The sequence below is a fragment of the Hyperoodon ampullatus genome (genome assembly GCF_949752795.1).
Source record: "Hyperoodon ampullatus genome assembly, chromosome: 1".
Classification (NCBI taxonomy): Eukaryota; Metazoa; Chordata; class Mammalia; order Artiodactyla; family Ziphiidae; genus Hyperoodon; species Hyperoodon ampullatus.
In genome coordinates, this window is record NC_136914.1 from 58,996,761 (window position 1) to 59,022,626 (window position 25,866).

Here is a 25,866-nt window from a genome sequence, read left to right on the forward strand (position 1 = left end):
TGGTAATATGCCCATGTTGGGAAACACTGTCCTAGGGTTTGTGGAACTGGAGCCCGCAGCCTGGGCCCCATGCTTCCTTCTGAGCCTCTCATCTCCAGCGTGGTTGGGGCCAAGTGTTTAGGGCCTCTTGGGAGCCCAGAACAGTGCTGAGAACAGAAGGAGGAGGGGAGGAGGAGGAACCAAAGCCCTGAACCACAAGGACCTGCCCTCCTATGCATGAGGCCCTGGGTCCCCCAGCCTTCCCCTACCCTGTCCACCTCTGTGCTCCCTGGTGGCTGTTTCTTCTACCCTGCGTTAGTTTCCAACGCTGCTGTAACAAAGTACCACGAACTGGGTAGCTTTAAATCAGAGTGAATTATCTCACAGTTCTGGAAGCTAGAAGTCCAAAATCAAGGTGTCAGCAGGGCCATGCTCCTTCTGAGACACTGTGTTAAATCTTTCCTTGCCTTTTGCTAGCTTCTGGTGGTGGCTGTCAATCCTTGGCATTCCTTGGCTTGTAGTAGCATCTCTCCAGTCTCTGCCTCTGTTGTCACATAGCATTTTCCTCTTATAAGGATACCAGTCAGATTAGGACCCACACTCATGACCTCCTCTTAACTTGATTACATCTGCAAAGACCCAATTTCCTAATAAGGCCACATTTACAGGTACCCAGAGTTAGGACTTCCGCATATCTTTTGGGGGGGCCACTGTGCAACCCGTAATACACCCTATACTTCTTCTCCCTATGACTATTCCTAATATTCATGGGTGGGCGCAGGTCATGTGCCCAGGTGCCCACACTCCCCTTGGAATGGTCACTACAGCCCCACACAGACATTGACATTAATACCAAGGCCTTGGGTCCCTGACCCCAGTCCAGCCCCTGCCCTTTTGTGATGGAAGTGCCTCCAACCAGGAGGTCCCCTGGAGTAGCTGGAATGTAGGCCTCCTTCATAGTAAACCGTGGTGCTAGTCCCTTTGCGCAATGTTAATTACTGCTTCAACTGTATAATTAGTCAGCGACAGAATTAGTGCTAATCCCAAACCACCGAGGGATAACTTGGACTCACCGAGGTTGACAGATGCCCCTGCCTGTCAAGTGGTGATGTGACTTCCAAGTCAGAGGGAGAAACAAACCTTTCCTTTCACGCTGACCTTGACCCTCATGACTGGACTCAGAGTTTTGAAACTCTACTGATTTTTCGGAAATGTTATCAGCCCATTTTTGTTAATTTTTTCCCCTTTTGACGATTTTTATGGGCAGTGGTTTTTCTTTAATCGCTCTCCAGTAATCTACACACTAGGTTTAAAAAAAACAACAAACAAACCCTAAAGTGGCTTTTAGCTGCTGCATATCCTTTCTGGAGTGGGAAAGGTATGAATAATATATAAAGAAGGAAGATATTGAAGCCTTTTTACTCCGATGACTTGGCTAAACAGAAACCCCTCTTCAGAGCTGCCCAGTCGGGGATAGGTGCCTAGCTGCGTCCAGCCTCCCTCAGAAGGCCTGGCCAACACTTTGTCTCACTTGTGAAACCTCCCCTTTTTTCTCCTCTTGTCATTTATCACTCAGGATATTGTATCCATAAATACCAATTAGATCGTAAGCTTCTCGAGGGCAAATTGAGTTGAACATTTCCTTGTTTCTGTTTCATGGTTCCTAGCTGGCTCTTTGCTCAAAGGTTAAGTTAAAAATGTTTGATTTTGGGCTTCCCTGGTGGCGCAGTGGTTGAGAGTCCGCCTGCCGATGCAGGGGACGCAGGTTCGTACCGCGGTCTGGGAAGATCCCACATGCCGCAGAGCAGCTGGGCCCGTGAGCCATGGATACTGGGCCTGCGCATCCGGAGCCTGTGCTCCGCAACGGAAGAGGCCACAACAGTGAGAGGCCCGTGTACCGAAAAAAAAAAAAAAAAAAGTTTGATTTGCAGTGTGGTCACAGTTAAATTCTGGGGGCTTAAAATATACTACTTTCCAGCCAAAGGAAGGAAAATATTTCCTTTTTCCACGGCATTTGGGCTGGTCACCTTTCTCTGCCTGTTTCCTTATCTGGGAAGGTGGTTGGATTGTCTCAGAAATTCTCTCCATCCATAAAATCTCCTGAATGTCTAGCGTTCTGGGTGGGTTTCTGACGAAGGTGTAGACTCTCATCAACTAGCTGGATTGCAGACAGAAGGGAAGGCTTTGTGTCTCATGCACAGAATTAATTCATGGAGCAGAGCAAAGGTAGGCATTTCATGAAAGCAGAGTTTTTGTTTGCCCTGTATTCCAGCGCAGGTCTGGACTCAAGAGAGACATCTGTCCCCGTGTTTGTTTTCCATTATTTGCTGGTAATAATGGTTGTCGTTAGAAAGTGGAGAGTTGCCGGGGCCCTTCAGATGTTTTGTTTAATGAGCCTTCTCTAGAAGAGCACTTCTTCTGGCTTCAGTGGAAATGGGAAATGTGGGACAAAGTCTCAGCAGCGGCCGGCAGGAAGGTTGAGACCAAAGATTTGAAGAGGAAGTTAGAGGGAAGCCAACTGCTGCAAAAAGAAGCTGAACTTGAATTTAAAGGAAAAAATAAAATAAAATAGAAACCCAGAACACTGGATTCATCTCTGGCTCTGCTGCTTATTATCTCTGAGACCTTGGAGAAGTCACTTAATTTTCTTTTTTTTTTTTTTTTTTTTTTTTGCGGTATATGGGCCTCGCGCTGTTGTGGCCTCTCCCGTTGCGGAGCACAGGCTCTGGACGCGCAGGCTCAGCGGCCATGGCTCACGGGTCCAGCCGCTCCGCGGCATGTGGGATCTTCCCGGACCGGGGCACGAACCCGTGTCCCCTGCATTGGCAGGCGGGCTCTCAACCACTGCGCCACCAGGGAAGCCCCAGTCACTTAATTTTCTAAGCCTCCGTTTCCTCATCTGCAAAATAGGTGTGATGGTCCTGCCCTGCCTGCCTTACAAGGCTGTCAAGAGGATCAGATGAAAGTGCTTTGGAAACTGCAAACCACCTTGAGAGTTACAGGGGTCATTGTTCTCCTGATCATCACTGTAACTTAATAACCGACTTTGTAAGAATTCTTTGGGCGGCCCCTTCCCAGCTGATGCAGCCAGTCAAAGTCCCCCACCCATCAGACCTAAATGTGTAGGTCTAGCCCTGAAGGAAAGAGTCAGAGCTTTTCAGAATTCACTGGCATCCCGGTGATGTTACAGGGTGAGGGGGCAGGAAAAAGGGGGAAGCAGAGGCAGGCTGTCTCATCCCCACCCCAGTATCCCCACATAATGTGGACAAGCCCATAGGCTGCAGCTCTGGTGCCTCTGCAGCAGGGTGACTGGACACCACAGCTCTGAATGGGGGAACCAACTGACATAAAGGGGAGGATAGATCCTTTATGGAGGGCAAGTTGGTATTTGGGGGACTCATTGCCTAATAAAGAATATTGAACCCAGAAGCCTCTGGTTGTAGCTGAAAGAAATCTAACTCAAAGTTGTATAAGCAAGAAAGGGAATTCTAGTTTCACATAACTGGGAAATGGAGTTGTAAGTTGGCTTCTGTTGACAGGGACTCATCTGTCTCTTATTCTTTCAGTCTTTGTGTCGGCTTCTTTCGTAGGCCACCTCTCCCTTATGGTGGCAGAGACAGCCCTGGCAGCCCTAGGTGACACCTCACCTAAGAACTAGAGGTCCCAGAGGTGGTCTTGGAGAGGGTAATGATTGGCTGACGTGGATCACGTGCCCATCCTGAACCAATCACGATGGCCAAAGTGGGGGACTCTGGGTGCTCTTGGGTCAGACATTGGTTCCCCTGGAGCTGGAGTGGGTGGTCAGCCCCACCCCCAACTCAGGTGAAAACCAGGAAGGGTAGTTATCTAAAGAGATGCTAGACAGCAAACAAAGCTTACCGGAAATCTTGCTGCCCTTTCCAGAAGTTGTTCCTTGGTGTCCTTTGCCTGACAGAGGATAGGACTGAACAGACCATGCATTTAACCCAGGTAGTTCTTATCAAACTAGCAGCAAACACGTACTGATTTGCAGGACTCAGTACTGGGGGAGGGAAGTAAGCATGTTAAATTGCCCTGGGCTTCAAATTGCTTATCATCCAACTGAGGAAGATAAGACATATATACATAAAAAATTAGGAGCATCCCAGTATTTGCAAGTACATGAGTGACTAAGAAAAGGGAAGGGCCCTGGCCTTCCCACAGGCGTGACTGTGAGCAAGTCAATCACCTGATTTGGTTGGAACTTCCTTATCCATAAACCGAGAAGGTAAGTTAATATTTGTCTCGCATTTCCTGAGGTGCAAATGTGATTTACAGAAGAGAGGCCAACTACCATTTCTTTTAGCAATCACAAACACACCCTGGAATCAAGGTCACTGCTCAGGGACAGATCAGGAGCTGCACTGGGCTTAACAGTGACCTCTTGTAAAATGCCTTCAGGGAAAGGCCCCCCTCAAACCCATCAACTCCCACTAGCAGGTGTCTGGAGTATGCAGTATTTAGCATTGTCCTGACATCTTAAGGCTGCCTTTCTGGTCTCCTTCTCTGACCCTAACTCCTTGGAACACTACTGACCTGTGTTTGTGTTAAAAAAAAAAAAAAAAAGAAAGGGAGCAGTGGAGAGCTGGGGTGGGGCAGGGGCCTTGCAGAGCTGCAGAAGTTTGGGCCAGCCCCATGCACCCTAAGTCCAGGTTCCTTCCCGACCTAGAGGCAGCTGAGACCATTTTCACTTATCTTGTTTGAAAACTTCAGGCCTGGGTCCTGCAAAGGTGCTGCTTGAAACCTGATCCCTTTCTGCATGAAGGGCTGAAAGCTCTTACCCGTTGTGTGTTGACACTGACACCAATAAGCAGGAGATGCTCGACCATCACCTGGAACTTGAGCACAAGAACCTGCTTTTACTTAGGCCTTTCGTTCAACTGAAAATGAGACCTTTGACCAGGCTGGCAACTGAAAAATTTCCCAAACTATTGTTTTTAAGTTATGATGAAAGCCAGTGTAAAATATGAAATAAATAAATGGTTTTATTTTTTGAAAACCATTAAAACAGTAAATAAATTAATTAAATTAAAATGTTAACAAAATAAAAAGTACCCATATTTTCATCCTAGCACGGTGTTTGCTTTTGTGCCTATTATTTCCTTATGCACAAGTGGTTTATAGTTGCTTACCGGAAGGAGTTTTCATTATCTTCATTAAAGATCAAAGCAAAAGAACAGAGTCAGAAGCTGCAAGGAATCATGGATGTTGACGAGACCCCCAAAGAGAGATGTAGCTGTTCCTGACGTGCTGAAGTATCACTTTGATGCTGTCCTTGGGGATCCTTGTCCCCGAGGTCTATCCAGGAGGCAGTTTTATCCGACGGTTATGAATTTGGGCTTTGGATTCAAATTCTGGCTCTGCCACTTACTGGCCGTGTGCTTTGACAAGTTACCTAATCCCTCCCAGCCTTTACTTGCTCATCTGTAGAATGGGGATCATAGTAGTACCTGTTTCATAGGGTGGAGAGGGTTAAAAGTAAAATGAGGCATATGAAGTACTTAGCAACTGGAGTACAGAAAGGCTCAATGAATGATGGTTAAATAAAGTGCTTTTGATATTCTAGTAATTCTTCCTCCTGAGAGGAAGCACCTCATACCAAATTCATTTTTTTTAACTGAGTAGTAGTGTAAGCACCATAGAGGTTAGGATTCTGATGGGAGCCCAAAGAAAACCCTAAACTGATTTGAACAACCTGTAACATCAGGGTCAGAATTTCCCACAAAGCTGTGACACCTGCTTCCCAGCATTCTCCCTTGGTCTCCTTCCTTTGGACCATAGAAGCAGTTTTTTTTGTTTGTTTGTTTGTTTTAATTAACGTATTTATTTATTTTTGGCTGCATTGGGTCTTCGCAGGCTTTCTCTAGCTGCAGCGAGCGGGGGCTACTCTTTGTTGCGGTGCACGGGCTTCTCATTGCAGTGGCTTCTCTTGTTGCAGAGCACAGGCTGTAGGCGCGTGGGCTTCAGTTGTTGTGGCTCGCGGGCTCTAGAGCGCAGGCTCAGTAGTTGTGGCTTGCGGGCTCTAGAGCGCAGGCTCAGTAGTTGTGGCGCACGGGCTTAGTTGCTCCGCAGCATGTGGGATCTTCCTGGACCAGGACTTGAACCCGCGTCCCCTGCATTGGCAGGCGGATTCTTAACCACTGCGCCATCAGGGAAGTCACGATAGGAGCAAGTTAAAAACAACGTCATCGTGGGGAATTCCCTGGCAGTCCAGTGGTTAGGACTCCACATTTCCACTGCAGGGGGCACGGGTTTGATCCCTGGTCGGGGAACTAAGGTTCTGCATGCCACATGGTGTGGCCAAAAAAAACCCCCCCAAAACATTGGCATCATGTGGTATATCTATACAGTGGAATAAAACTCAGTCATTAAAAGGAATGAGGTACTGATACATGCTACAACATAGGTGAGCCTTGAAAACATCATGGTAGATGAAAGAAGCCAACCACAGGGGACCACATATTGTAGTCCATTGATATGAAATGTCCAAAATAGGGAAATCTCTAGAGACAGACAATGGATTAGTGGTTGTTGGTGAATGAGGGGGTTTGGAAAGAAATGGGGAGTGACTGCAAATGGGTATGGAGTTTCTTTCGGAGATGACGGAAAATTTCTATAATTAGATAGTGGTGATGGTTGCACAACTCTGTAAATATACTAAAACCAAAGTGTACACTTTAAAATGTGATAGGTGAATTATTTCTCAATAAAGCTATTATTAAAAAAAAACCCCAACCAACCAGTGGTATAACTGCTTCCTGTTTTATGAACAACAAGCAAGGCTGCCTTGAATGAATGAATGGGCCACCAACCCTTGTGATCAAGCAGCTACCAAGCATTTATTGAGCTGTCCTGGGTGCCAAGGGCAGATGTAAAGAATCCTGAGTTGTGGTTCTTCCCTCAAGGGGCTTGAGAGGGTAAGAACAGAAATTCAGTGTGAGAAGACTTTGGTTCATTCATTGATTCCTTTACCACCCTCATTAGTTCAAGTATTTGTTGTGTTCTTACTGTATGCCAAACAACCATTCTAAGTTCCAGAAATAGAGCAGTGTGTCGGAGCTTAAAGCTTGGTAGAATCAAATACAAAGATGGCGTCAGCTTTATAAAAGAAAAGCTGTTTTTTTAAAAAAGCCAACCACTACTTAAGAAAAAAATGAAAGAGCTCAAGGGACCCAGAATAGCCAAAACAATCTTGAAAAAGAAGAACAAAGTTGGAGGACTTTCACTTCCCAGTTTCAAAATTTCTAAGCAGTAGTAGTCAAGACAGTGTGGTACTGCCATAAGGATAGACATATAGATCAGTGGATCAAAACTGAGAGTTCACTATGTCAATTACATCTCAATAAAACTGGGGAAAAAAGAATGGGGAGTCTAGAAATACCCATACATTTATAGTCACTTGATTTTTGACAAGGGTGCCAATGAGGGAAAGAGTAAACTTTGCAACAAATGGTGCTGGAATTTGACAGTGGATATCCACATGCAAAAGAATGAAGTTGGACCTCTACCTCATATCATATACAAAAATTAACTCAAAATGGATCAAATACCTAAATGTATGACCTAAAACTATAAAACTCTTAGAAGGAAACATAGGTGCAAATCTTTGTGACCTTGGATTTGGCAATGGATTTTTAGATATAACACCAAGAGCACTAACAACAGAAGAAAAAAGTAGCTAAGTTGCACTTCATCAAAATTAAAACCTTTTATGCTTCAAAAGTCACCATCAAGAAAATGAGAAGATAGTGAGACAGTGAGAATGTAACATCAGGAGTAAAATTAATAGATTTTAATTGATTTTGGAAGAGAATGTGTGAGGGTAACTAGGGTAAAGAATATTAGATAGTGGCTTAATGGTTTGGAATCTTGCCCATCATGGCCTCCTCCATTGGTGCTGTATCGTGGTTTTGGCATATGGTCCCGTCATCTTTCTCTGTCCCACTGAGGTCCACCTCCATCACTGCACACATTGGTCTTGAGGAATATAACCATATCAAGCCAGTTGACTCCTATCTGACCAAGAGGGACTTCTGTTAAAAACATCCCCCAGGTGGAAACAACACAGTTGTCCAGCAACAGATGAATGGATACACATACAATGGAGTATCATCCAGCCTCAAAAAGGAGTGAACTACTGACACAGGCTATAACATGGATGAATCTTTGAGACTATGCAAGGTGAAATAAGCCAGACACAAAAGGACAAATACTGTATGATTCTGCTTACATGAAATATCTAGAATAGGCAAATTCATAGAGATAGAAAGTAGAATCATGGTTGCCTGGGACTAGGGACAGGGGAAATGGGGAGTTAATGCTTAATGGTTATAGAGGTTCTGTTTAGGATGATGAGAAATTTTGGGAATGGCGGTGATGGTTGTACAACATTGCGAATGTATTTAGTGTCAGTGAACTGTACACTTAGAAATGGTTGCAGTGGAAAATTTTATGTGATGTATATTTTACCACAATTAAAAAAAAAAAAATCCCCTGGGGAATCAGTAGAGCTCTGGACTAGCTGGAATTGGTGTCTGAGCTGATGGGGAAGGAACCCAAGGCATGGAATGGACCTCAGATGTAGGGTTTTCTCTGACTTGAAATGCTGTTTTTGTCTTTATGGACAACACAGCCATTTGTGAAAAAGGGTAAGATATTAGAGAAAGATGAGTAGGGCTTGGTACTTAAGTCCATACTTCCATTCTCCTGTAGTCGGGAGTGAGCAGGACTGTGAAGCTGTCTGTCTAGGGACGCCCGGCTGGGAGAGGGTTTCTCTTGCCAACTCTTCCAGGCGGGGCAGTGGTCCTATGGGGTCTGAATGACTCCTGCTTCTGGCCGAAAGCACAGCGCGGTGGGACCGGCCCCTGTTGAGAAGCGGGCAGAGCATGAGACTTTCCCGGAGCACTTGAATCTGATATGATACTGTTGTCTCCCTAAACAGAAAAGGGAGATTTCATTGCCCTGGATCTTGGCGGGTCTTCCTTTCGAATTCTGCGGGTGCAAGTGAATCATGAGCAAAAACAGACTGTTCATATGGAGTCCGAGGTTTACGACACCCCTGAGAACATCATGCACGGCAGTGGAAGCCAGGTGGGTCCCTGCTCCCTTCCGATCAGCCCCTGTGGCCCAAGCATCAGGCCCCAGGGTACCTCCAGGAACCAGACCCCAAAGCACTGGGAGTCCATCATAGGCACAAGTGGAGGACTCTTGGGTGGAAGAGTGTGACTGCCCGAAGAGACCCCACCATGTGCGTAAACTGGTGGATGGGAGGGGGCTGCTGGGACTTTCAGGTAAGGGGTGTGAAGAGGAAGCCCAGCAGGTAAATGCATCCATTCCCTAAGGATCCTGGGGTTGGTTCCCCAGCGAGGGGTAGCAGAGCCCTTGGGTGAAAACCCTTCTTCCAAGCCATTGTCCTCACCCAGTTCACCAAAGGCCCAGGCCTCGTAGGTTATGACTGTCACCTAGTGGGGCAGCAGGCATCTGAGCTTATACCCCCAGGGCTATTATAAAGGGCTCCTGGCTACCTGATTTAATAGTCTTCTGTGAGTCCTTGGCCCAGAAAGCACCGAGGGCAGGGCCTTGCCTGGAAAGTCACCATCCCTTCCTCTCACACTCGTAACCCCTGCCAACGGAAGCGCTGCCTTCCTTTGCTGGTCGAGGCTGTGGGCATGCTCAGAAGGGCCTGTCCACCCTCCCTGCTTCCCCATGTGGTCGTGGTGGGTGATGGGCCGAAGGCTCACTGAGGACCCTGTGATCAGGATGTGGGCAGCCCCCGGTCAGGTTTTCAGTCATTTCCGGGTCCTGTTCTACTCCTCACCCTCTCCTGCAGGTGTTCTGGCCGCTCCCATTTGAAGCTCGCCTCCCAAGTCATGGCTGTTGTCAGGATACGTATTATTCAGAGCTTGCCAAATATTTGCTTTAGGGAGGGTGTGTTCACGGCAAGGTTCATGACTGAGTTCTCCAGAAAACTTATTGGTTCTGGGCTGGACTTTGAGATGAGACCCAGAGCCTTCTCCTGGCTCCTCTTTGTTCCTAAATTAACGTGGGTGGGACCTGATGCAAGCTCTCTGCCTTTTCCTTCTATGAGAGAAAAGGGCTAATCCCGGCCTTTAACCTACTGCTGGTGGGTTGGGTTCAGAGCTTTTCAGACCATGTCACAGTGAGTACTGAAGGGGACACTGTCCCTAGGACAGATGGGCCACATTTCAGTCAGCCGCTGAAAGAGTGCATCACTCATCTGATGGACCTACCGGGAGGTCCCCCTGCCTATCCCTCCATTACTGGGCTTCAGAGACTGGCTCATTCATCCAGTGTGTTCATGAAGGCTGCCAGCAAGTAGGTCTCCTCGTCCTGCCCAGTGGTTGCTGCGTTGCTCCTTTTTGCAGGTGGCCAGCAGCCTCTGGTTGGCATCCTGCTCTCTCCATTTGCGAAAAGTACTGACCTGTCACTCTGTTCCCCATGGTCTTTGGGTTGAGCCACCTCTGCCTCTTGCTTCACCATTGGGACTCACACCCTGTGCTGCAGACATTCCTGTGTGCTTTGGCCTAACCTTTTAGGAGCAGGGTTTATAAATTAAGGGGATGCCTCCCACCTCCTGTCACTTCCACAGTGACTTCCTTCTTTTTTTTTTGGCCGCGTTGGGGTACGTGGGATCTTAGTTCCCCAACCAGGGGTCGAACCCATGCCCCCTGCAGTGGAAGCACGGAGTCCTAACCACTTGGCCGCCAGGGAAGTCCCGTGACTTTCTTCTTATTGCTGCCCCTGGGACCTTGACTCTCCCAGCCTCTGTCCCCATCTTCCCAGCCCCGGGATCACTTTGTTTCCTGCTGTTTCTTCCTGCAGAGAAAAGATGGTGATGATGATAACGATAATGTTATATTGTCATGGCAAAAACTTACATAGAGCTTGTTATGTATGTCACTGATCTAAGCACTTTATTTGGATTAACTCATTTAATCATCACAACAACCCTATGGGGTGGGTATTATTATTACTATTCCCATTTCACAGATGAGAAAATTGAGGCTTAGATGTTAAGTAACCAGCCCTTTGGGTCATACAGCACATAAGTGATAGAGCTGGGATTTGAACCCAGGCAGTCTGGTTCCAGATGTTAGCAACATGGGACACTCATAGGCTGGGTTTTGTCTTTAATTAATTAATAAATTAATTTATATTTTTATTAAAAATGTTTGATGGTGTGGAAATGTGAGGGCTATGGGTAAGGAGGAAGATCCAAGTGACTGAGGGAGGTTAGCAGTTTAAAAATAGGGGTGAAGGGGCTTCCCTGGTGGTGCAGTGGTTGAGAGTCCGCCTGCCGATGCAGGGGACACGGGTTCGTGCCCCGGTTCGGGAAGATCCCACATGCCGCGGAGCAGCTGGGCCCGTGAGCCATGGCCGCTGAGCCTGCGAGTCCGGAGCCTGTGCTCCACAACAGGAGAGGCCACAACAGTGAGAGGCCCGCGTACCGCAAAAAAAAAAAAAAAAAAAAAAAAAAAAAAAAAAAAATAGGGGTGAAACCGTAACCTCTTGTCCAGAAGTTTGGTGTGAGATTAGCAATAAGTATTGGTGGTCCATTTTTCTGAGATCTCTTATCGACCTATCGAATATTCTAATAAACCAAGGGCCCCATTTTGCCCATGAAGCAACTCATACTTACAGACTGAATTGTGCTGAATCTTGGGGTTGTGATCTCGTCTTCTGTAATGTACAGGAATTTTTGCTAGATTTTTAAACCTTTTATTCAAAATAATTTTAAACTTATAGAAAAGCTTTAAGACACGCACAAAGAGCTTTTTATACCCTTTATCCAGATTTCCCAATTAACTATTTGCTTTATCCTTCTTTCTCTTTTTCTCTACACAAGCACACACACACACACACACACACACACACACACAAGGTATCTCGAAAGTTTCAGTGCAGTTTTAAACTGTAATAATTTCAGAAGCATAAATGCAGCCTTCTTAAAACATCACTTATTTAGTTTTGGGAATTTTGAATGCTAAATAAATAATTTAAATTTATTTAAATTAAATAAATGTACACGTTGTCAGGAAAGAAAAAAAAATGTTTTTTAGACACTAAAATTTTGTGTGCCGAGAGGCTGGGTAACTTCCCTTTCTGGCTGGTCACAGACGTGGGTTAGCCTGGGGGAACGCCCCTGGGTTGGGGACATTTCCTTCTTAGCAGAGCACTAAGGGGTGGGTGTGTTTGGCTTGAATGGGGGCGGGGGGCTGCATCCAGCGTCCCAGCCCTGTGAATCCACTTCTGAGGCTGAGCTCTCCCTGCCTCTTCCTGCCCGCAGCCTGCCTTCCTTCCTTCCGCCCAGCCGGCTCTCTTGAGGGCCTGGGAGCCTGGAGCTTCTGAATGCAGATGACGTGGGGCGAGCTGACGGGCTTAGTGATGGGTTTATATCGCTCAGAAATGTAGGTCGCAGGAAGTTTAGCTGGGCTTCTCCGGGGAAGGTGGTCATGTGTCTCCTTAGTCAGTCGCCGCTGTAGCCATGACCTGAGTAATAGTGACTCAGGGATAGAGACTCCCAAGTCAAAACTGACAATTTTTCATTTACCTTGGCAGGAAAGTCAGACTGTAGAGCTGAGTCAAGGACACCTGGGGAAAGATGGGGATAGGTCTCTCAAGGAGACCCTGCACAGTGGCTGTGAGGGCGGCAGTGATCCCCCAGCCTGCAGAGGCCCCCGTCCCCCAGCCTGGCCGCGCTCTGACCTGGCCCTTGGCTGGACTCCTCCTAGACAATTTATGTGACGTTTTATTTTAGTTTCCTCAACCCCCTCAATCTGTCAGGGAGCCCCGGCAGATTGGCCAGCAGTGAGTGAACCGTGGCCTCGGTGAAGAGGCCTCCTCTTCTCCCCTCGAACTACAGCCCTGGTCGGGGAGAGGGAGTGGGTGCTGCTTGTGGTCTAGTTTTGTTTTGTTTTTGAATTCAGGCATGAATCAGAAAGCTGTGGATTCTGGCAGGTGGGCCTTGTGCCCTTCCCCCGCTCCTCCCTGGGCTGGTCCCTTATTCCTCCATAGCCCTTGATCCAAAACATACCCGCACAGACTGGGGACCAGCCCCCTCCCCTGTGTTTCTCCCCAAATCCCTTTAGATGCGGAGGGAAGAGAAGGAGAGGGGAGGGGACCTGCCCCCTCCTCAGGCATCTGGGAAGGACCTACCCCCGTGGGCTTCACTCTTTACTGTGGGCTCTCTCCCTGACACTTTTGTTAAAATCGAGCCTGAATAAAACTATACGTTTAATATGGGGGGAAAAAAGGATACCCTGCAAATAAAGCCTTCAGGCAGATGACCTTGTCTGGGAACATGGGCTGGGGTTGCTTCCTGTGACCACGTGGTTTGGCTCTGCCAACACTGCCTTCTCTCGGCTTCAAGAAGCTCCATTAGCTGCGTCAATCCCATATACAAGGGAGGTCTAGTGGTCTGTGTTAGACGACAGCCATGTGAAAAAAACCAGAGAGGTTACCTGGACTGTGGCATGGTTGCTGAAGGAGCATATATATGCTTTGGTTATATTAATAGAGGTATAGAGCGAAGGGAAAGGGAGGTTCTTAGTTCAACTAAGCTTTCCTCTTGGTCAGAACACATATAAAGTATTATATTCAGTTCTGGATACATTTTAGAGAAGAGGGGAGGTATTGGAGAGATCCAATAGGTTGCCTTAGAGATGGTGAGCATCCCGTCATTGACAGTATTCTAGCAGAGGCTAGGGAAACAGTGTTCTGGGTTCTTTCTAGTGGAGTCTAAGATATGTATACATATCCCGACCACATGTTGTGGAGCTGGCAAACTTAAATTGCAATCCACTAAATAAACTGTGGTATAGTCACACCATAGAATGCTGTGCAGCAGTGAGAATCAAGAATCTACAGAGACACACAACGTGGATGACACACACATAGTGTAGAGGAAAAGAAGGCAGATACCAACGAGTGCACACTGTTGTTCCATTTATACGTAGTAGACAACCAGGCAAAACTAATCGAGGGTGGTGGAAGTCAGAGTGCCTGCCGATTGCCCTTGGGTTGGGTGGCAGCAGCAGTGGCTGCACGAGGTGGGTGTCTGGGTGCTGATAACATTGTGTTTCTCCATCTGGGTGCTGGTGACACAGGTGGGTGCAGCTTGTGAGAATCCAGTGTACCCTATACTTAGGATGTCTGCACCTTTTTGCATGCATATTATACTTGAGGAAAAAGTAAAAATTTGTTAACCAGAAGATTCTGAAATCACGCGAGTGGGCTAGAGGCTAGGAATATATATGTATTCCGCGGAGCTTCTGGAATTGACAGAGTGAGGGAGATAGAGATGAAGATAGAGATACAGAGAAGGGGCCAAATGGCCACTCCACCTGGGTGGCTGCTGGTGATGCATGGCCTGTGTGTTATGGAGGATGAGCTGATTTTCTCTTAATTTTACATTTCCTCAGTACCCAGATAATACATCTTAGTGACCACCGAGAGGCCAGTTCTGTGTGAAGCCTTTAAAAGGCTTCCTAAGCCGTGGTGGCCCATGAAGCAGGCTCTTTTCAAGGGACTCTTCTTTGCCAGTCACACACAGCATGGCTTTTCTTTTTATTTTGGCCGTGTTGTGAGGCATGCAGGATCTTAGTTCCCCCAGTAGGGATTGAACCTGTGCCCCCTGCAGTGGAAGTCCCCAGTGTGGCTTTTCATGCAGGGCCACTGGGTGCCTTGGGTATGGGCAGCTGGGGTAGCCGTGCTCCTTTCTGTGTGGGGCAGAGAATTGTTCACATTTTTCCTGAAATGCTAAGTCCCCTTCCTCCCTCCTGACTGCTCTCTTGTGCTTCCTCCAGCTTTTTGATCATGTCGCTGAGTGCCTGGGAGACTTCATGGAGAAAAAAAAAATCAAGGACAAGAAATTACCTGTCGGATTCACATTTTCTTTCCCTTGTCGGCAATCCAAAATAGATGAGGTAAAACATTCTGGGATTATAATGCTCCACAGAAGCCCCATAGGCGAAATGCTAATGAACCCTTTCCCTTGACTACTTTTCCCTTTTGCTTACAGGATGGCTTGTGTATCTTGTATTTTTTAGAAATATTTGTAGAAATTAATGTAAGGTTATGATAATCATGTTTATTTTTTAATTGCTTTAATTATATATGTATTTTTGGAGACGAATCATGGTATTTGTGGCCATTAGGTAGAGAGGACCATTTCTTAAGCAAGTGAAGGAAAACCAAGTAGGTTTAGTGACCTTTCACAAGGCCTGTTGTTGGTACGAGTTTCCCTTGCTTTTGAGAACTGAGGCTTGATAGCCACACTCCCTGGGCAGACAGGGTGAGGCACCCCTCCTCCCACAAGGAGAGGTGGGAGATGTCCTGGGAAGTGACAGTGCTGGCTGTATGCGTGTTCATCAGTGGCTGTGGCCCGAGTGCCATCCCTGTGTGGGCTGGGCTAGGCCCTGGAAAAGAGCTGCACGCAGACGTGGCCTGCCCCCCAGAGGTGCAGTCTTTCAGGGAAGGAGGCATTCCAGAAGTAGAGAGGGAACGTCCTCAGGGGCACAAGAGCCCTGCAGGGCAGGGCAGATGTGCCTGGCAGAGAAGGAGCCAAAAGTGTGCCCCCCACCTGCCAGCCTTGATTTCCATCCTGAGAGAGCTTCCTAAACTGGGCATGCTGACTGACAGGAGGCCAGTGGATCACAGGCTCTAATTACCCATCTGGAGGCCTGTGCCCACTCCTCAAGGCTACCCGGGACCTTCAAAGTTGTCCAAATCTAGACCAGCTGCCTTTTTCCACAGATGAGCAAAGTGGGCCTCAGAGGAGTTGGGGAAACTGCCCACAAGGAAATGGGCAGAAGTGGTGGGAATAGGATCAATCTCCTGATTTCCAACCCACGTTCTTTCCACAATACCATGTTCTCTGAGGCTTTTGGGGGCCTGAGGGTTGAAGGGAAGAAAACAGAGTATCCAGCGGCTTTTGGAATGCCTGGCTCGGCTGCAGGCTGCTGCTCGCCCTCCCCGGTGCATCCTGCAGGCTCTGTGGCTTTCAGAGCGCAGGGCAGCCCAGTGTGGACAAGCTCCCCATCGCTGTGTCACCCCAGAGGCTACAGGGCCTGAACAGCAGCCCCTCCCAACCCTGCCGCATTTATAGTGACTTCCTCCATTCGGAGAAAAAGTCAAGTAGAGCAATTATTTTCCTTTTCTAGTATCCTTGATTAAAAAAAAAATACAGATGCAATATGTAAAACTATTGAAATAATATAAAGGTGTAAAGCAAAAAGTAAAAATTCCTACCCTTCTACATTCCCAAGTGAATAACCATTGGATGTCTGTCCTTAATGTTTCTCCATTAACATACACACAGAGATGGATCATATTGTATAAATTGCAGTGTCACCGCTTACAAATGACGGTTAAGTTCCAAACTTGGGGAAGAGGCATGAATCATACATGGTCAGTGTTATCCTTTAATCTCAGGACGTGGCTCTTAGAAGTTCAGTAGCCAAAAATTATCTTAGCATTTTGTTTCTCTTCCCAATTTGGCTCTGACAAAAGTTCCTTGGGGCTGTGGAAACCAAGGTCGGGTTTGAAAGTGCAGAAAGGTGATCAGGTAACAATGGCATTTCTCTTGTTCTCTTTTTAAATGAAGTCTGGCTGTGCCGTTGACATCAGTTAGATTTGTGTGCCATGTGACACCACGGCACTGGCCAACCACTGGCTGTATTTGAGCATGAGCTGCGGGTTTTTTCCCCATGGCAGCCCCCAGAGAAATCCATTGTGTGGATGGATAAACAGGAGATAGGACAGAGTCTGGCTCTGTTACCCAGTGTGATCTGGAGTGAACCTCTTTTCCCCTCTGGGCCTCTGCTTCTGTCACTGTCCTTCAGCAGACCCCCCAGGGACCTGGGGGTTCTGGAGGCCTCCCAGCCCTCTTCCAACCCCATCTGCTCTCCTTTGCAGGCTATCCTGATCACCTGGACAAAGAGATTTAAAGCGAGTGGAGTGGAGGGAACGGATGTGGTGAAGCTGCTTGAGAAAGCCATCAAAAAGCGTGGGGTAACTTCTCACTGGCCACTTGCCTTGACTACCCAGAGGTGGGGGAGTGTGGGGAGAAGGCTGTGTGACCAAGGCTTTTTCAGGGGACAGTAGTACATGGCCTGACCCATTACATGGTGGGGGGGAGGGCAGTCCTTGAAGACCCAGGCAGGTGAGTGGTGAGAGTTCACAGTCTGGAAGGTCGGGGCTGGTTCAAAGCAGAGCTGTCCGAGGTGCTGCCCCAAAGAGCCAAGCCCTTGGGCAGGGGATGGCCTCCTTCCAACAGGAGGGCAGCTGTGCAGGGAGCTGTCATGGTTGAGTGCAGCCTGCCGGCGTTGCATCAAGTGCAGAAGGCACATGGATGCAGTGGGGTGGTTTGCACAGGGCTGTGGCTCTGTGAGTAAAATCCATTCTGAAAAGAATCTTAAGCCAGATAATGAAGGGCACGCTCTAATCCAGTGAATTTGAGTGCCAGCAGTAATGAAAGCAGCACCGCCCACGGGGGCAGTGGCGGCTGTGAATAGGAGCCCTCCCACCAGGCTGTCTTGAAGCTTGTGATCTCTGCTCCACGTGTGTGTGGACGGTGACACCCCCTTTTCTCCCCCAAGGACTATGACGCCAACGTTGTGGCTGTGGTGAACGACACTGTGGGAACCATGATGACCTGTGGCTACGATGACCAGCATTGTGAAGTCGGCCTCATCATTGGTAACGCCCACCGTGTCCTCATCCCTTCCTGAAGCCGGTGTTTCCAGAAGGCACCGCCTCCTCTCTCATGACTTCGTGAGGTCACAGCTTCTGATCTCGTCTCTCTCTCCAAGGCACGGGCACCAACGCGTGCTACATGGAGGAATTGAGGCACATCGACCTGGTGGAAGGCGACGAAGGGAGAATGTGCATCAACACCGAGTGGGGGGCCTTCGGGGACGACGGGGCCCTGGAGGACATCCGCACCGAGTTCGACCGGGAGATTGACCGGGGCTCACTCAACCCTGGGAAGCAGCTGTGAGTCCCACCCTTTCTAACTAGTCATATAGAGGACTTAGGGGACACTTAACGGAAGATTTGGGGTGGGAGGTGAGAGGGGCAGGAAGCCAGGTGATGAGAAAAGGAAAAGCCCATCAAGTGTGTGTTATCTCTCACTTTGGAGAGATACACAGCTGTGAAGTCTGCAGATTTAAGAGCGTATTTTATTTTATTTTTACTTTTTAAATTTTTTTTGGCCACATGGGGGGGGTTGTGGGGTCTTAGTTCCCCGACCAGGGATCAAAAAGCATATTTTAAATGATTTTCTCTTTGTTTAATTACACTGTGATTGTGTCCTTGTAAAACATTTTGAAAATTAAAAGCACAGAGTCATTAGCACAAAGCTAAGGTTTAAAAGCGTTTCCATATGCTGTCCTCACTTGGGTTGCTGTTCAGGGTGGGAGAGGCCATCCGTTCATTCAGCACACATTTCTTGAACACTTAGGATGTGCCAGCTCTGTGCTAGGCTCCAGGGATACAAAGTAGCACCTTCCCTTCTAGGACTTAAGGTCTAGTTGGGGAGGGAAGTCACACATGCAAATACCTGTCATGCAGAGGAGTGGGTGAGAGCCATGTGAGTCGTGCAGACCTTGGTGAGACCTTCTTCTTCCATGTCGTGTATAGGCAGATGGGTCAGAGCTGATAAAGAGCATCACATCAGACTTCTTGGGCAAGTGGGTTTTGGCCTGGGGAACTCTGGCTACAGAAGTATGAGAGATATTATTCAGGCTGGTGTGGGCATTGCTTCCTTTGAGCTACTTGTTTCCTGAAGTGCACACTCATATTTCTCTGTGATGCTAGCGTGCTGCCAGCTCTCTTTGATCGACCTCCCAGCAGCCTTATCCTGGAGTTGGATGCTGTCAGCCCTCTGGGAGATGTTCATTGACCCTGTTGGCTTAACAGCCCTTATCCTATGTTAGAGAGACACTGTCAGGGAGTTGATTCGTCATTTGGAAGCCTATTTTACCTATTACCCAGGCTGGCGATTGGACTTTCCACCAGAGTTAATGGAATTGCATAAATGGCCAGCCCCCCTCCACTGGGAGTTGTGGTAGTGAATAAATGAGGTCTCTCACTGAGAGAATCCTGAGTTCTTAGGCCCAGCGTTGAATATCTGCTTTGCATGCCGAAGCACCAACTAGCTTGGTAATAAAGAGCCCCCAGCTCTGATAGCCAAAGGTTTTTTCCCCTCAATCTATTGACCTAACCCCCAATTCTAAAACCTGACCCCAGCTGACATGAAACTATTTACTGTGCCTCTTTATACATGTCAGTGGAGATCTATGCTTGATTATACTACTGCCTCAGGCCCCTCTGGGGTTATTCTGTACTGTGTGGCATATGTAACATATTACATCTCTAAAATCCTCAAATGTCCACGTTCCCAAGCACATATGACCCCAGGGGTTTCAGATAAGAAATTACGTACCTGTAGTTACTATCAATCACTTAATCAGAAGCCACCCTTCTTAGCAGAGCAGGTAGAGCAGTTACCTGTGATAACTGAGCAGATATGGCCCAGGCCCTTATCTGTTTCCTTAGGCGCAGTGTAGGGATCCTACATGGCTTGGGTGGAAACCTGGATTCTCTGCCCTCCGTTTTGACGTAGTTCTGAATTTCTCTAAAGGGCTGAACCATATCCTAGGGCTGAACTGTGAACTGGGCTCACAGTTGTCTTGCAATAAACATTCTTAGAATGGTGGATGAATAGGGGATGGATGCAAGGATGGGTGGATGGATGGATGGGGGAGTGGAAGATGGATGGTGGATGAGAGGTGTGGCTGAGTGACTGGGAAATGGGTGGCTGGCTAAACAGGTAAATGGATAAAAGAGTAAGAAGGGTGGGGTAAAGTCCATCTCCAATATGCTTCCCTGCTTACCATAGGTCAGGTCTTGGTAGAAACAGTTCCAAAGAGATGACAGATGCTTGAGTTGTATCATATATTCCTAGAACTAGGCTATTGGCCAGAGAGTGTTTTGCCAAAGTAAGTTTACCTGGTCCCTTAGATTTCTGCCTGATTTTGGGGGTCTTCCCTATGTCTTCTGTGCAATGCCAAGTTCTTCAAAACCCTTTTGTTTTCCTTGTACAAGGGAAAGGTGTTTGCTTCATTTGACTGATGGGGAAATTAAGGCACTAGGCTACGGGGATAGGGCAAAGCTGGCCCAAGGCCCTCTGTTGAGGTTTAATCTGGGTTAAGTTTGGGGTTTTGTGTCCTGTTGGAAAGTACATGTTTTTCATAGTGAACTTCCAGAATGTCTAAGAGGCATCTCATCATTTATGAACAAAAATCATCAAGGATGGTCTAGAGGAATGTTTTTCTTTCTTTTTTTTTTTTCAGGAATAGATTTTTTTATTTTAATTTTATAACATTTAAAAAACTTATGGTACATGCTTCCTTATGTATTTAGGATTTCTACTTCTTATGATAATTTTCTTTATTTATTTTGTAACCCAAGTATATCTTAGGTCCTGGTCTATGTAATTAAGTCTATGTAAGTCTCTGTAAGTTCAGATCCTGTTTCTATCATACATTTAGTTTTGGCATCTGATGTATTAATTAGCCCCTTTAAGCCTCAGTTCATTTATCTTTAAAATGAATAGAAATAATACAGTTATATCATATGGATATAATTGTATTATCTTTAAAATGAATTATCTTTAAAATGAATAGAAATATTCATTTGGGCTTCCCTGGTGGCGCAGTGGTTGAGAATCTGCCTGCTAATGCAGGGGACACGGGTTCAAGACCTGGTCTGGGAAGATCCCACATGCCGCGGAGCAACTAGGCCCGTGAGCCACAACTACTGAGCCTGCACGTCCGGAGCCTGTACTCCGCAACAAGAGAGGCTCCGCAACAAGAGAGGCCACGACAGTGAGAGGCCTGTGCACCGCGATGAAGAGTGGCCCCCGCTTGCCACAACTAGAGAAAGCCCTTGCACAGAAACGAAGACCCAACACAGCCAAAAATAAATAAATAAATAAATAAATTAAGGTACCCTTAATTAAAAAAAAAAATCATAAGGACACACAAAAAATTAAAAAAAAAAAAAGAAATATTCATTTATCTTTAAAATTTATCTTTAAAATGAATAGAAATAATACAATTTTATCATATGGATGTTTGGGGATCAAATAATATAAGGAATGTAAAGCATTTAGCAATACCTGGTATCTGGTAAGCATTGACAAACTATTACCAAGTTATTGTTACATAAATAGTTTATCCTAAGCCACCTTGATCAGTGGCACCACTGCTCACATAGGAAGGTAACCCCCAAACAAATAATCTATATCAACATCTGTTTCTCTGCCTTTGACATTAATTAAAAAAATATTTACCAAGGGCATACTATCCTCAAGGTTCTGCTCTAGGCACTGTGGATATGGAAGTGACGAAATAGACTGAAAGGAACAAAAACCAAAACACACATACAACGCATTTTCATGGAACTTTCATTCTATTAACCTTTTAGAGAAATGTTTTTCTTTTCTTTCTTTTTTTTTTTTTTTGCCGTGCCACATGGCGTGCAGGATCTTAGTTCCCCGACCAGGGATTGAACCTATGCCCCCCTGCAGTGGAAGCATGGAGTCCTAACCACTGGACCGCTAGGGAAGTCCCCTAGAGGAATGTTTTTCATTAGAATTACATTTAAAAAAATAATTTTTTTTAAAAAGGGGAATTCCCTGGTGGTCCTGTGGTTAGGATTCTGTGCTTTCACTGCTGAGGGCCCAGGTTCAATCCCTGGTCACGGAACTAAGATCCCACAAGCCACGTGGTGCGGCCAAAAAAATAAAAATAAAATAAAATCATAAAGAAGAATTACATAGAGCCCTTTAAAAAGCATATTGTTTCCCAGGCATCCTCCCACCCTACCGACCTTCCCTTCCAATTCTGATTCATTTGGCCTGGGCTGAGGCCTGTCTTCAGGAGCCTAAAAGTGATTCCAGTTTTTAACCAGGGTTAAAAACATAGGTGTGGGGCCTCCCTGGTGGCGCAGTGGTTGAGAGTCCGCCTGCCGATGCAGGGGATACGGGTTCGTGCCCCGGTTTGGGAGGATCCCATATGCCGCGGAGCGGCTGGGCCCGTGAGCCATGGCCGCTGAGCCTGCGCATCCGGAGCCTGTGCTCCGCAACGGGAGAGACCACAACAGTGAGAGGCCCGCGTACCGCAAAAAAAAAAAAAAAAAAAAAAAAAAAAAAAAAAAATAGGTGTGTTAGCTCTTTGTAAAGGCTCTGTGCCCAGGTGGGCTCTAGCCCACTACGCACCCCCTCATCTGTTTTGACTGAAGTTTGCATTTACTGAGTACTGACCATACATGGCTGACAGGAGGGGTAGTGGCACAGTGGCTCCTGCCTTCATTCGTGATTGCTGCTTCAGGACCGAAGGGGAACGAATGGCCCCGAGTATTCAGGACCGCTACCCTAGCCCCCAAGGTGATCTCTCTCTAAAAAGGATCAGGCAGTGGCCTTCCTCCCTGTCGCCCTCCATCCTGGGCCTTTGTTGTTTTGGTCCCATACCTGTCTCCTACTGTAGATGTCAGCCCTACCTTCTTTCATTTTAAACTCCCTGTCTTCTTGGGCCTCTGGCTCTTTTTCTCTGTTTTGTCTGGAATTTGGAATCCCATTTCCCTGTGATTCCTTCTCACATCTTTCCAAACAAAGGAGACACCACCCCACAAAACAGCAGTAGCAGTGATCGTAACAGCAGGAAGGTTTGGTCTGGAAAATTCTTTGGCCTGAATGGTGGTGGAGTAACTCCACTTCTTTTCAAGTCATCCCCCAAACACCTGCTTACTTGCTGTGGCTCTGCCTGCTGCATGGAATCTCTCAGCAGCTCTAATCCTCATTAGGTGGCCACAGACCACACCCTCCTTCTCTGTCCCTGCGCTGCCTGTCGGAGCAGACCCTGGCTGCCAAGGGAACTCCTGGTCGGTGTGCAAGTCCTTGCTCTCCTTTCTGAATATGGTGCCCCCCCGCTTCCCAGTCTCCCCCAGGCCTGTGCCCACCAGCAGGCAGTGAGGTTGCAACACCGTGGTGCTGCCCACCGGCCTGTGGTTGTAGGCATCTGACTGCTGAGAAGCAGATCACGACTTGCTTGGTTTCACTGGAGGCTCATGAGAAGTGCTGTTTCCTCGTTCTACTGCTTTGACAGGGACTCTGGGGACTGAGAAAGGACAGGCTCCTGGCCTCGGGCTTCCTTTATCTGGAAAGGGGGATGGCAGTATCTATGCGTCTAAGAGACCATCTTGTAGAAAGGGGAGCAGATCATTCTGAGTGTCTACAGATGGCAGAGCAAAAAGCAGTGGGTAGAGGGGTTTCAGGCAGGAGGCCGATTTTTGTTCATCTGAAGGAGGAAGAACCTTCCTATTGTCATACTTGCCCAACAGGGGGGCAGACTACCTAGAGGAAGTGAGCTGGAGGTGGACAAGCACAAGCTGGGTTAGGGGTGGGGCTAGTGGCCGCGAGCGCGACAGTAATACAGGTAACATTTAATGATACTGTCTATGAGAGAGGCAGAACAGCACAGTGATTAGAGCATAGAATCTGGGGCTGGATTTAACTGGATTAAAAATGTGGATTTGCCACTTATCAGCCCTGTGACGATGGGCAAGTTATGTAACCTCTCTATGCCTCAGTTTTCTTTTTTAAAAAATTTTCTGTAAACATGTTATGAATACTTTTTTTGAATTTAATTTAATTTATTTTTTTATACAGCAGGTTCTTATTAGTTATCTATTTTATACATATTAATGTATATATGTCAATCCCAATCTCCCAATTCATCCTACTATGCCTCAGTTTTCTTATCTGTGGAATGTGGATAATGATAATGTCTATCTCATAGGGTTGTAATGAGGATGAAATAAGTTAATACATACAAGGTGCTTAGTTAAGTATGAGACACATAGCCAGGGCCACAGCACTCATTAATCAGGCACCGTAGCACTTTACCTACATCAATCCCTATCCTCCATACAACAACCTTAAGGGTAGGCCCTGCCACGAGGCCCATTAAACAGGTAAAGAAACTGAGGCCCAGAGAGGTAAGTAACACAGTAAGTGTCAGGGCTGGGGTTAAGCCCAGGCAGTCTGGCTCCTTTCTGCTCTGAGCCTCCAGATTAGGCTGCACACAGGCTGTTCCCACAGGTGTTTGGGGCAGCAACTGGGCAGGGCAGCTAGGACTCAGAAGGGTGCTCTCCTGCCAGGGATCCTCAACACACCTGTGGCTGGGGAGGTCCTGTCTGGTCCTGTCCAGAGCAGAACAATGAGAACTAGTGTTTCTCTGCACCTTGTTTTGGGGCTAGGGAGGGCCGCGTGCTCAGGTCCCAGCAGCATCCCTGGCTCCTGGGCCTGGCTCTGAATGGCACTGATCGTTTTGCTGTGTCACAGCCAGCTCTGGGTGTGCCAGCTGGGCTCCCTCAGAGGAGAGGCTGGCTGCCCGGATGTGGACCTGCCTCTTATCTGTCCTGCTCAGGGCTTCCTCCTGGCCCTTGGTCAGCCAGGATTCGGGACCTGGATCTGGCTCAGATATGTCATCGAGCCCCAGTCCCTGGCGGCCTCTCCCCTGCAGTGTTGGGCTCAAAATGCTGTTGCAGCCACAGAGCCCACACCTCCCACCACACCTCCCAGGGGAGGCAGGAGAGCGGATCCACTGTGACTGGCCTGTGGCTGAATGTGGCCGGAGCAGTAGGATGAGCTGACTGGTTTTAAGCTACTTGGAGCCCTCTCTTGGAGTGTAGGGGCCGGTCACTGGGGAAGGAGTGAGTTCCCCAAAGCACATTCCTGGTCCTTTTGGCTGGAGACGATCATGGATGCCAGGGAGGTGACCAGCGACAGAGGGTCCCATGGGGAAAGGCTGAACTTCAGCCCTGTCATCTTCCGTCGCGGAAGACATTTTCCCTTTCTGAGCTGGGAAATGGAGAGAATACTTCCTGGCCACCTTCCCACAGGAATTGGAGAGCTCCCTGATAGGGTAATGAAGATGAAAGCCCTTTAGAAAGTACAGCATTGGGAATTCCCTGGTGGTCCAGTGGTTAGGACTCTGTGCTTACACTGCTGAGGCCCAGGTTTGATTCCTGGCCGGAGAACTAAGATCCTGAAAGCCGTGTGGAATGGCCAAAAAAGTATAAATAAATAAAGATAAATAAAATAAAATAAAGTAAGGCATAAAGTTTTGTAAGAGATGATCATATTCTGCTCATTTCTGTCTGGGGGCCTTCTCTTCAACCCCAATCTAAATCCTTATGTTTCCCCCGCCTCCAGGCAGCCTTCCCTGCCTGCCCCTGCCCCTTGGTACTCTCCTCCTGGGGGTGGGTGTGGGGTCTGGATGACCGCTGTTTCCTACCCTGGGGGTGGGGTCTGGATGACTCCTGTTCCCCCACTGTGTGCTCGCTGTATGATCACACAAGTGTGTGGTCTTGCCTGCCAGTGAGAACGTGAGCTTGTGAGGGGTTGGGCCGTGCCTTCCTCTCCTTTTGTGTTTCTCTCACCCTTTAAGAGCTGCCCCACTGGTGGGTACGTAAGAATGACTGACAAGTGCCTGGGCGCTTTTCTCCTGCAGGTTTGAGAAGATGGTCAGTGGCATGTACATGGGCGAGCTGGTCCGATTGATCCTGGTCAAGATGGCCAAGGAGGGCCTCTTATTTGAAGGGCGGATCACCCCGGAGCTGCTCACCAGAGGGAAGTTTAACACCAGTGACGTGTCAGCCATTGAAAAGTAGGTGCCTCCCCTCAAGGCTTTCTGGGGGTGTGGGGCAGAGAAGAACGACAGGTCCCTTGTTACCACTTAAGTCCTGGTTTGCTGGGCTTCTCAAGAGTGTCAGGGCTTTCTG

The 25,866-nt window shown here is 47.6% G+C and overlaps 1 protein-coding gene across 2 annotated transcripts in view; it reads left to right on the plus strand.

Annotated features, from left to right (window-relative positions):
* HK1 (hexokinase 1) overlaps positions 1-25,866 on the plus strand; it is a 71,331-nt gene that overhangs the window by 22,663 nt on the left and 22,802 nt on the right. Inside the window, exons 3-8 of one of the 2 annotated variants that reach the window (XM_079712381.1) lie at positions 8,939-9,087; positions 14,823-14,942; positions 16,933-17,028; positions 17,616-17,715; positions 17,829-18,012; positions 25,596-25,751. In XM_079712381.1, coding sequence (XP_079568507.1) covers positions 8,939-9,087; positions 14,823-14,942; positions 16,933-17,028; positions 17,616-17,715; positions 17,829-18,012; positions 25,596-25,751 — 805 coding nt within the window. The remainder of the gene's footprint in view (positions 1-8,938; positions 9,088-14,822; positions 14,943-16,932; positions 17,029-17,615; positions 17,716-17,828; positions 18,013-25,595; positions 25,752-25,866) is intronic. The other variant, XM_079712382.1, reaches the window with a different exon arrangement.